This window comes from Bombyx mori, chromosome 7, assembly GCF_030269925.1.
Source record: "Bombyx mori chromosome 7, ASM3026992v2".
Taxonomy (NCBI): Eukaryota; Metazoa; Arthropoda; class Insecta; order Lepidoptera; family Bombycidae; genus Bombyx; species Bombyx mori.
The window spans coordinates 6405759-6418888 of NC_085113.1; the positions used below are offsets into that span (position 1 = coordinate 6405759).

At 36.9% G+C, this 13130-nt stretch overlaps 2 protein-coding genes across 7 annotated transcripts in view; both read right to left on the reverse strand.

The window, feature by feature from the left end:
* Positions 1 to 13130, reverse strand: part of LOC101740069 (microtubule-associated protein Jupiter) — a 158434-nt gene that overhangs the window by 109178 nt on the left and 36126 nt on the right. The window lies entirely within an intron of this gene.
* Positions 8540 to 10632, reverse strand: LOC134199106 (UDP-glucosyltransferase 2-like). The gene is made up of 3 exons (XM_062669277.1): positions 10417 to 10632; positions 9944 to 10041; positions 8540 to 8722 (listed from the first exon to the last, which is right to left on the reverse strand). The coding sequence occupies exons 1-3, from the start codon at positions 10526 to 10528 to the stop codon at positions 8540 to 8542; spliced, it is 393 nt and encodes a 130-aa protein (XP_062525261.1). The 5' UTR covers positions 10529 to 10632.

Here is a 13130-nt window from a genome sequence, read left to right on the forward strand (position 1 = left end):
AGAAATCGCTTTTAGCGATAAAACTGCATATTGTACAGTTATATTTAATTGTTGACGGTTTTTCAATGTTAATTATATTTTGGTATGCGCAATAATCTCTCTCTTTCTCTTAAAACAATTTTGAAATTCGTTCTCTCTCTGGCACTTAAAGTTCTAGAAAGAAACTCGTAACGCCATTAAAAAACAAACAAAAAACCATCAAGCCATAATCGATTACTTTTATTCACAGCTTAAGTAATGCAAAGCTCTTAAGCTAAATCTCAAAGGTCGCAATAAAGAGTGATAGATCGCCACTCAACGTTGCAATTTCTTAGAAATCGAGATAAAACTGTAACGCTTTATGAAAGTCGTCTTACAAATAACAAATCTGAAAGTAAACCTAAGCTTAAAACAAAAGGCACTCTTATACCACAACATCGAACCAACTTTCACTTGGCTATTTATTAATCAGCGCTTATTATGTAAATAAATACAAAAGATTATGAATAGGTACTAAGTACGTCGCCTCGAATATAGCGTAAGGCCATAAAAACTTATCGAAAAATTTCAACTAATTTTTAATGATTGACGGAAAACTTTTTTTTTCTTAACGCACTAATAAAGTACAGATTACATCCAAATATAATTTTTTTTTACGCACACCGAGTCAACGTTTGTTTAGAAAAAAAATGGTGCGTGTACTTATGTAGGTACGCGCGTAAGAAGTTATACTTTATTTTTATTAAATTTATTTCTTTTTTTTTATGTAAATTTTAATCAATTTGAAAAAAAATCGATTAAACAACATCCTCAAACACGCATATTGGACATCCCTTATCTTGACATCGTATAAATTCGGTATTTCTCGGTACGGTTCGGAAAGTTCACCTGCGGCTATATTCAGACTCGCCAAGTTACGTCGGTCGTATTGTAATGAGCGATTTACTGGGCAACTTAATTCTGTTAATTTTGTGTCACGGTGCGCGCATCGTAAAATTTCACTCTATCAATTTTTCATAACGTGCCTAAAGAAGTATAACTTCAAAAATACAGAATTTTAACTAAGTTTCAACAACCATTATCTTAATAAACTACTACTACTACTACTACTACTACTCAGTGGCGGATTTACTCTAAGGCCCGGTAGGCCCGGGCCTAGGGCGGCCAGATTTAGGGGCGGCCCCAATCGTGTCAAAAAACTTAATAAAACGTATGGAGGGCGGACTATACTGCATGGTGCAATCTATACTGCATCCTTAAATACTCTTCTATGTGTTTAACATGCTTTTATTAGTTTCACCTGTATGTTTGCTTGCTTGCTTGTTTGTTGAGAAAGGGGCGGCTGATGGCTTGGGGCCTAGGGCGGCCGAGACTGCAAATCTGCCACTGCTGCTACTACTACTACAATACTAATTCAGTTAGAAGGGTAGAGCACAGTAAGGAGTGTGTCTGTATTCATAAGGAGATGCGAGCACACGATCCCGGCCATTCATCTATTCCAACCATATTCCCTTAACATGTCCATAGTAACTACCGTCTTCGAACCACAAAATTCCTGCACACCACACTTTTAATTTCCCACGAAACTTACTAGCGGCAACGGGTATTGCAAGACTATACTCATAAATAACAGGCACATGCTGCTGTAAAACATTCGTGCTTTTTGTTTTAAAGGAGACTTTAGGTCTCCAGTCGGTATGATGCTTTGGGCTCCGATACTTACCATAAACCAGCTGAACCTTGAGCTCGTCTCCATCGTCTCTAACAATAATAAAGTCAAAAACGAAAAAGTATAAACAGAGCTAGTACAAAGTAATCTATACATATAAATAAAATTAGAGTTTCTGTTTGTAATATTGAAATAACCGTTTTTCTACATGCATATGAATATATTTACGGTACATACACCAAAATAACATTTTTTACAATTTTTGTCTGTCTGTCTGTCGGTCTCTCTGTCTGTCGGTCTCTCTGTCTGTTTGTTCCGGCCAATCTCTGGAACGGATAGACTGATTTTGACGGGACTTTCACTGATAGGTAGCTGATGATATAAGGAATAACTTAGGCTTTTTAGACTAACTTCGCAGCGCGGCCTCACCCGCAGTACGACAATAATCGCGGATAAAATCGCGGGTCTAGCCTAATCATTAATAAAGATTTCTAATCCGATTATTAAGAATCCACATGCTAATTAAGCAATCCTGTTAATAATACATTGAACAAACAGACCTACCAATTAATTCGTTTCGTATATTATAAATGTCATACTCTATAATAATAATAATGTATTGTATGTATATAATCCAAATTATATCACAAGCAAAACCTAACTAAAAAGCCTACAATTGAATATCGAAAAGTCTGTTTCACTATACGTATATTCTTCTTAGTCGTATGCACTCTTGGCAGAGTGGTCGTGGTCATCACTTCGGTTGGTGGTGCGCTTCACCAGACGTCGCCATTCCTCGCGTACCGCGGCCCTTCTTGTGCACTCGTTAACGGGACCGTTTAGAGCTGCCTTTATTTGGTCGGCCCATCGTAACGGTGATCTGCCGCGCGGTCTTGTACCCTCTATCATGCCCTGCACCACAAGGCGCTCAACTGAGTCGTCACCCCGCCGCGACACATGCCCGAAGAAAGACTACGTATATACTACGTTGGAACCTTTGGGTCTGCGGAGGGACTTCGGTTCCCTCTGTATTTTGTACCGAATGTTCCATGGGGAGTGCTCTGAGGAAATGTTCGAGATGATACCGGCATCTCGTTTTTACCATCGCACCGCCCGCCACCGGAGTAGAGTTCATCCATACTACCTGGAGCCACTGCGGTCATCGACAGTGCGTTTCCAGAGATCTTTTTTGCCACGTACCATCCGGCTATGGAATGAGCTCCCCTCCACGGTGTTTCCCGAGCCCTATGACATGTCCTTCTTTAAAAGAGGCTTGTGGAGAGTATTAAGCGGTAGGCAGCGGCTTGGCTCTGCCCCTGGCATTGCTGAAGTCCATGGGCGACGGTAACCACTCACCATCAGGTGGGCCGTATGCTCGTCTGCCTAAAAGGGCAATAAACAAAAAAAAAATAAAAAAATAGTGAATCAAAAATGCAAACAGCTCCTGAATCCGACATGTGTACCAACCGAAAGTAATAAGATGAAAAAAAATAATAATTGGTTACGTATTTTATTGAAGCGAAATCCTTATTATACTTTAATAACTTAGGTACTAAATTATATATTTATTGTAATTTTCTCTTCAACGAGCAATTAATAAAAGCGCAATACAATTACACGACAGGCACTTTCATTTCGCAACGGCCCGTGCGGATATCACTTAGCTGGCTCAATCGAGGCGATCAATTAATTAATTAACATTTATTAGTTCAGTGAAATGGAGTTATTATTTTAGGGACTTTTTTTTTTATTGCTCAGATGGGTAGACGGGCTCACAGCCCACCTGGTGTTGAGTGGTTACTGGAGCCCATAGACATCTACAACGCAAATGCGCCACCCATCTTGAGATATAAGTTCTAAGGTCTCAAGTATAGTTACAACGGTTGCCCCACCTTTCAAACCGAAACGCATTACTGCTTCACGGCAGAAATAGGCAGGGTGGTGGTACCCACCCGCGCGGACTCACAAGAGGTCTTACCACCAGTAAACGGTCTGTGAGGTAGCAATAAAAAATACCAGCCTGTTTCCGCCGTGAAACATTTATTCGTTCCGGTTCGAAGGGTGTTACCGCAGTTATATAATACAATACAATTGAGACAGACCTCATATCTCTAGGTTGATGGCGGAATTCACGCTTCAATGTCTGTAGGCTTTAAAAAACATTTAATTCCAATTTAAATCAACGTACCATCCATTCTCGGGCTTTTATAAATAAATATCTTTCCAATTCGTTCAAAACATTCCAACGGAAATTACGATGAGATGACCCTATGGATTGTAAAGGGCAACAATTTCTGAGATAGGCAATCGAACCATTTCTTATTTACACTAATACTAAAAACACTTATTTTAACTCAACACGCATGTTGTATTAAATATCTTCATTATTCATATCGTAAATAATAGCAGGAAAATATGCTTTTTTTTTTCGCATGGAAACCTATTTATTTTTATTCGGAGACTTTCTCTTTTTTTTTGTCTGCAAACAAAATGCAATATTTAAATCGGAACGAGGAAAATGAAATCGCAAAACTACCAGAAACTCTTATCTGATACTTAAAATTATATCTCAATCTTCGACCAACAAAGGAGGTCTCGACTATCGATAGAATTTCGTCGTTAATGAACTGTCAAGCGTCAATATTTCCTCTGCGAAGTAATTAACCTGATCCGATCTTCCTATTAAATCCGGCTGTTACCAAAGATCCTAGATACATAACTTGCCCGACAATATTGTATTTCAAAATTACGGTTTCTTGAGATTATATTCAGATAGCAATCGAATGCGTAGAGGGTTTCAGTTTATGTTCTAACTTTGTCCAGTGACGTGAAACCTTGTTCAACTATTTAAAAAAAAAAACAATTGGATATTCGAAAAAAAAAACTCTACTTAATACACATTAAATAATAATCAAAATTTTTGGATCACTCAATGACACTTAGCAGGTAGGCAGCGGCTTGGCTCTGCCCCTGGCATTGCTGAAGTCCATGGGCGACGGTAACCACTCACCATCAGGTGGGCCGTATGGTCGTCTGCCTACAAGGGCAACAAAAAAAAAACCAAATCGTCAAACTAACGATTCCATGCAAGTACAAGATGAACAATATTATGTTAAATGAATTCCAATCTCGTATGTATATAATTAACTTTTCACACGAAGGTGTGGGTTACGGAAAGACTTGATGCTAATGACATTATTAGCTCAGGCTTTTTATGCGGTATAAATTATTGAACAGGCTCGTCGCGTCGGGGTGCTAGATATAACCATCATCGCGTAATTATAACGCTGATCGGAATCTTAATATATGTAAACAACGTGTATTTAATCTCATGTCAATATTTCATGTCCCGCTATCATAAAATACGGTGGAAAGATACGACGGAAATATTTAAATTACGTAACCTTCTGCACCTTAATTATGGGATGACAGATAAACATTAAAACACATACAAAAAAATTTATTGCGTTCTTATTAACATGTATTTAATAAAACATTTCTCTCCACTGACGTAGCGAACCGTAATAACATTAAATTACATAAACCTAATTGTATTTTATTATTGGCAGCAATAATTGCTCACGAACAAACCATAACACTATCGGTGCGATGCAAAAGCGTACTACGAGAAGCAATTTATATAATTTTCTATTCGTTTGATCGATATTAAGGCGAGGGCACCTGGATACTTCAAAAATGTTATAACGCAATGCAAACCAGTTACTGGTGAAACTACGTAGTAACTGTTAAATTTGATATCTCTTTCGGGAATACTCTGATACTCTAATTATGAATATTCAGTATTTAATTCTTAAACACCAACGAAAATTAAACATTAAAAGTAAAGGCAACGCATTGACGCATGAAAATTAACGGAATGGACCGAATTCGAGTTTGCAATATTCAACACACCCTTAAAAATGTGAAGAAAAATAAAGGATACATAAAAGAGCACCAGTATTACTAAACAGCTATCATAGATAATACAGTATCCTCCGTTGCTCGTCTTTCTTAGGCACCCTAGCTACTCTGATGAAAATTTATAAAGAAAAATATAAATACTCCAAATTCAAAATTTTTTTAGCATCTGTTTACTATTTACTTTTTCACAGACAACTTTTCAAATGCTCAAATGTGAATAAACTAATAAACTCTAACAAAACTATTCAAAGTGAACGGTATCGTGGAAGCATGGCTAATGCCTATGCATTACTTTTTTACGTTCTCTGGCAAAGGGAAAAAATAGGCACAGTCCGTCAACTGGCGTTTGCGTAATACATCTCTTTATAGCCGTAACTGTCTTGTCGTCGTCGAAGTCTGTTTAAACAACAGTTGTTTTTTTTTTTGTTTTCGTTTTTCTTTACCATATTAAAATACATACAGTTTAGATAGCAATAAAAGTTTAAATTTCGAAACTATAACATTCTAAATTAAAAATAAATATATTATTTAAAAAAAAAAAAAGCGAGCTCATACCTGTTTCTTTCCCGCCAAAGCTAGCTCGCAATACCGACGCTGTATTTGAAAAGGATTCGAATAATGACCGCTCTTTCCATTTCTCAAATACTATAAAACAACTAATAATAGATATATCTAAATTTGTCTCACTTCAAAATTAATTTCATCAAACAACGCTACACCAAAATTCCGAACTAAAACGAATTCATTTAAAAACTACTCCCATTATTAAATGGTGTGAAAATAAACGAAACAAAAAGTAAGGGAACAATCGGAAACAAGCTAAATTTATTATTTTATGACAACATAAATTATGAAAGCAATTAAATCATCGATTTTCGAAAAACCATTAACCATAATTGCAACGATTTTATCTAAATGGATTAAGTGAAATAATAATTGAGCCCTCAAGTGTCTGAGCTCGGAAATATTTTGAGATTGAAATCTAGATGTGCATATTTATTCACTGCATTTTGTTAAACATTGTAACTATCTAGGCGTGCTTCAGGCATGTATTTATTGACTTAAGTAGATATACAGACTAGCAGTCCCCTGATTATGAGCAGTAATTGTGGGCGGATTTTTAAATACTTATTGCTATTAAAATAGGATTTACATAATTATGCATTACGTTTTTTGGTACAGCCATTATACATTGCAATTTTTGCGAGGCAAATCGCGCCATTCATACTAAAATCTTCTTCCAGAATTATCCAAAACCTTAACAATATGGACCGCGATACACGTCATTAAGAAAGATAGAATATAACTTACCACAACACCTTATAATTTGAACACTTATTTGTGGTAGCGTCGAAATCAGAAATTAATTCGCGAACTAGATTAAAAACTTGGTGATTCTTAATGTGATGTTTGACAATTATATTGAATTGTAGTAATAATTCAAAAAAGTACAAGTAAAACACATAAAATAACATTGTTAAAAACGACTCACAAAATTTAATTATTAATTCATTAAATGTAAAACGAGCTTTGTAGATATGTTAATTTCATTAGGTGTCACTTAAATTTGTACAAATGTTTCATTACGCAAAACAGATACTTCTTTAATATCATTAACATGATAAATACGGAAAATAAAAACAAAAATCGGCAGCATTACGTCAAATTGACAATATTCTTGAAATGATAAATTAGCGGCAGGTGAATGAAGATTCGTTTGGCCATGTTTGATAATGTAATCAATGTAGTGCATCGTTTTATTCAAACTACCGCTACGATGTTTCTACATAACGCGCCAGAGTCGTTTGATGTTATTCCTGTAACTGTTTTATTAGTTTTATTTAATTGTTGCACTCTAATTATAAAAATTAGGTTCTCAAGAATAAGCAAACAGTCCTGATTCATATCTGTAGGTACTGAAAATCACAAAAAATGCAAATGGTCTATGAGACAAACATTTCGATATTATAATGAAACCAAAAAAGTATAAACAAAAACGCATTAAGTATGGAGATAAAAGGAAAAAAAGACAAAAAGAAAAAACAAAAGAATGAACAGAAAAGTCCCTAATCCCTATGGTACATTGCAATAGATACATACATATATGGAGATATAAACTAAGAAAGGTTGAAGTCAAGCAAGCGGCCGTTTGTAAAACTTATGCCAAATCATAGCAGCATAAGAAGGTCTTCTGCGCCGAACCCACATAATGTGGAATAAAAGTAAGAAAGAACGACACTTTCGATGAAGTGGACAGTAGATTCAAATACCTATAATGGCATTTAAATTCTTCTCAATGGCGATTCGCACGTAACGTGAATTGTAAATCAAGGATGCTCACAGCTTGCAATATTACAACTAATGGTTATTTCGACATTCTATTAGCGTTGCGTCTGGGCATCAAACCATTTGACCAATGATGCTCGCCACAGAGTATGAGAAACTATGAGACCTTCGCGACCGGGTGAGCTGTGTTCTGATCTCGGTGTTATCCGAGCGCCGAGGGTGTAAGTTCAATGAGCCACGACATAGGTCTGATCTTGTCGCTTGATCTGAGCATTCCCCCAGAGGGTTGAAGTAAAGAACGACCGATTAGGGGCAAATTGTGTTCCCAGTCGACAACTTGGCTCTGATCCAGTGGAGCGTCCTAAAGCACCAGCGGTACCACCTGTGGAACCTGACGGGCTACCTACTGTGATGGCCAATATTCAAGTCATTTCAGTGAAGAATTCTAAATTTAGAAGAGTCGTTTAATGGGTACTTAAACAATATCTTTCCATCTCTGGTAACCCAGGCTTCGACGGAGGGCAAAGCCACACGCCCCGAGTGCCCCTCAGCACGAAAAACCCTCCCCCAACAAAAAAGACGCAAAATTGTTTGTTAAAATTAATCAATAAAATAAACATCTATTGAGACATTTCAGACCGGTCATTTTCAACAACATCGATTATGGCTTCCCTAAATTGTTTTTCAATAAAGGGTCGTAATATCCAATTGAACTCCTATATCGTGTAATACGTAGTTGTGTGCGTTTGTAAACTGATCGACAAGTAGCGGTAGCCCAATAAGTGGTACCCCTGCGGCTATTGCCTCATCGGTCGACCGCAGCCCGGCGTGCGTTATGAACGCCTTGACGTTTGGATGACCTGTATACTTAGTGCGAGTTTTTTAACGTTCTCGATAGCGTAAAAGTTAACTCAAATTTGTATGGAATGGGATCGTTTGCGTATGTTTGCCGCTAGGGGCGCTGTTCGAACTGCATACAAAATTGGGTTAACTTTTACGCTATCAGGAATGTTAAAAAACTCGCACTAAGCACACTGAACAATAAAAATACGTAATAAGACTCGTTTTTATTTCAACCGAAATAAATTATGTTCTCGATTCAAGGCGCTCTGTCTGGGCTCATTTACGAAATCACCGTTAATGCCTTTTTAATCATCGTATCTAAATAGGTGAACATACGGCCCATCTGATGGTGAGTGGTTACCGTCGCTCATGGACGTCAGCAATGCCAGAAGTACAGCCAAGCTGCTCCCAAACAGACCATGTTCAATAAGACTCTTTCCAGGTTATTGATTTCCAAAACATGAAGCATTTCTTTCAGAAAACTACCTATTTCAGATTTAAATTTGTGTAAATGTTTAACTTTCTACTTTCTGAATAACTTACAATGATAAATGTAATTAAACGTATGAAATGTAATCTCTCTCATTATTTTACTTTGTACGTATTTGACTTTTATTTGCAATTTAATTTACAATATTAACCGTGCATAAAGTCATATGAAACCACTGCAAGTATTCTAAAGTTTTCTGATTATTATTATTTTTGCTAAATTGGGTGGGCAAACACCTGGTGTTAAGTGGTCACCGGAGCTCATGGACATCAACAACGTAAATGCTGCCACCCACCTTGAAACATGAGATCTAAGTCTCATTTTTTCAGTACAGCCGTTTGGAAAGTTTTTGAAACTGTCTGATTAAGACAAAAGATAACACCGGGCTTAACTATTCAGGAGACGTACCTGTCTTTACACGTCGTACCAGTTTTGCAAATGAACTGTGATGAAATTCTTTAGGTATTTGCATAGAAATCTATACCAGACCAGAGGTGAAAATATAACTTTTATTATTATCGTAGCACTTAGCGCAAATAATGTAAACATAATGTAAACAAATAAAAAAACAAATAATAATAATGTAAACAAATAAAAAAACCAAGTAAATTAATATTATATAAACTCACACAGCAAATCGAGTTGCGGAAGCCACGATTCAACATAAATATTACTCTTAAATACTCTTGGTAATTTCCCATTTAATTTCCAAATAAATTTATACGGTAGAGAGACACAAATACGTTCTCAATTACTTGTAGCGTTTCCTTGGGCAGATCTGAAGATTCACACTTCGAACCCAAGCTCATGTAGACTACGCCATTGGTCGCATTTTCAATATAACTTCTCAAATCTTAGAAACGATTATTGAAGAATAGAAATAAAACCAACACAGATAAACTGGTATTATGCATTATTGCATTTGCTTTACAGAAAATCAATGTTATAGACGAATCCCTAACGCAAACAACTGGATACAATAAATTATAATGAAACAAAAACTAAAGAGTAACAATTAAACACAGTGTGAGTGAAAATTGCAAGTATACCAAGACACATTTCACCCACGATTTTAATGAGTACATTAACAATTCTGCGTCCTGATTGCGCATTGCAAAGGACTTAAGAAGCCGTAGAGGATTATGCGACGGTGCCTTGAATAAGAATTAAATAAAACGAAACCAGAAACACTAAGAAATTATAAATATTGTATGTTGAAATTTTGAACTTACTTCCGGCAGCGGCTTAGGTTCTTGAAGATGCATGCCTCCAGTATATACTACGGAGTTAGGAACAGATCTTGAAAAATCCAAAAATTCATACGTATTCAGAAACACCATCTGAACATTATTTCTAAGCTCTCGAATCCTAGGTGTATTTGGTCCAAATGTTTTTTAATCAAAGCGTTTTCTAATTGTTCATTAAACTCATATGTGAAACTTAATCAAATGCTAAAAATGCAAAGCAGCTATTTTAGCCAGAAATGAACTATTCCACAAAGTCTTTCCCACATTAGAGTCTGGATAGAATATGGGGCTCGATACGGAACCTGTCATTGGAATGCTGAAAAAAATTAGAATAATACGAACTAAGATAACGGGAGAATTAAATCTTGCAGCTATAAATAAATTAACAGGTACACACTCTTCAATTCATATCAAATCAAATTTCTCATGTAGATTCCGAAATAATTCTTGCACTTTCCAATATCCAAACATTGTATCTACATTTTCATACAACGCGACTAAAATCTGCCTCGTAATTGCGATCGAATCTAGCTGATTATCACGTTCGTAAATATTAGGCAAATTTACACCAAATTTCTGGTGCCATATTTCTAACGCTTTGTTTTGTATGTTAATTTCCTTTACATTTTTTACATTTTGATGCTCGGAAGCTATAACCACCAAGTCGTGTCCGCGTTTCATCAATTCTTTTGTTAAGACTCGAAACACTGACTGATGACTATGATATGGCACCGGATAAATATACAATATTTTCGCCGAATACACAAAACCAGAACTCAATAATATGAGCACCACAAGAATATAGCAGAAGAATATAGCAATATTTAAAAAAAACTTCAATAATAAGCCACACTTGTACCTATTTAAATAGGTTTCTGAGGAATATTTAGCAACATTTTTATTTCTAAGTTTTCAGTTAACAAAGGACACAACTGCTTAAGCATTAAATCATCCCATGATCTGCAAGCGAAGTAAATTATCCCTTCATAACAAGGTAACGCGCAGAGAGCTATGGAGAGGGCTATGCTTGGTATTTCTTTACGAGACCGAATCAGAAATGAGGAGATCCGTAGAAGAACCAAAGTTGCTGACATAGCCCGTAGGATTAGCACGTTAAGTGACAGTGGGCAGGCCACATAGCGCGAAGATCGGACGGCCGATGGGGCAGAAAGATCCTCGAGTGGAGACCACGTACTAGCAAGCGCAGTGTGGGACGGCCACCTACGAGATGGACCGACGACGTGGTAAGAACCGCTGGGTCACGTTGGATGCAGGTGGCAACGGACCGGCCGTACTGGAGATCACTTGGAGATGCCTATGTTCAGCAGCAGTTTAGTGTCGCCGGTGTGGTGGAGCTCGATGGGGTTTAGTCAGTAGTTGGTTTTGCGGGGCGAGCGCCTCGCCTTAAGGCGAAGTCTCCTGCAAGGAATTGGGGAAGGACCTTGGTCCTCCTTGTCTCCCTCTTCCTCTTTGGAGGCGCCGGTGTCCGACATAACCCGGTCCGTAACCCCCTCGACCGGGTATACGTAAATGGATTCCCCAGTATTAAAAAAAAGGGCTAGTATTAGCAAATTCTAGAAAAATAGCTAGAATAACCTCTTAGACTAACAGCGAATAGATGGGGGGGGGGGGAAACTACATGGTGCGAAAGTGGTTAAAAGATATTTTTTAATAGCATAATGTCTAACCATAATGGAGAAACTGGACTTGTAGTGTAAATTATATCTCGCGTTTAACACCTAGTTTAATCTGTCGCAGTCGTAATTGTGAGGAATCTCAGACGTCATGCAGGTAGACTTTCGTTTATACGACGTTCTTAGGCCTATAACACACATATGCACCTATGCACACCTATGCAGCGAAATAATTACGGCCATCGCTAAATATTTTGCTTGTCTAAAGCATGGAGAGTATTCTGAAAAATTGTTTGAGCTGATTTCGACATCTCGGTTTTACCATTAGGTCCCACTCTTTACAATAAAAATAATAAACACCTTAATATAAATCCCCTAAACAACAACAAATGCAAATCTTTAATTAGCTGAAAAATTTGAATTAAAAGTACACTGAATATTTATTAAATTAAGTTATATTTGTTTTTGATTACACCTACACACACCCTCTTACACTCACCTATGCACACACTCATTACATGCAGAGGGTACATGTTACAATTTTGTTAATTGTAATAATTTAATATCACATATTGTCACTATAAGCAATTTATGAATTTCAATTTCAATTTTGTCTAGTAATTTTGAACTTTTATGTAGGTAAGTACCGAAAGTAAAGTGGTTGTATTCTTTGTACGAGGAGCATTGCTGCTTGAGATACAACAGGCTGATAAAGCCTGTATCTCAAGCAGTAATGTAGCAGTAACCTAGGTCAAGGACTGATGCAAAGTTATGATTGTGTTTCTACTTCTATCCTAACAATAAATAAATTATTATTATTATTATGCCCATCGCACCATCTGCCGCTGGAGCAAAATCAATACTACCCGTAAGAAATGTCTACTCTTTTCACCCAAATTCCGTTTCAAGGGACCTTTTTTCCAAATACCATTCGGCTCTGAAGTAAATACTTACAAACCGTTGAAACAAGCGATGTTCGAAAGTCAGAAAAGCGATAGTCAGCAGCACAGCTATGCCTCTGGTATTGCTAATGCTCTTACGCATCGGTGGTAACGCACAAT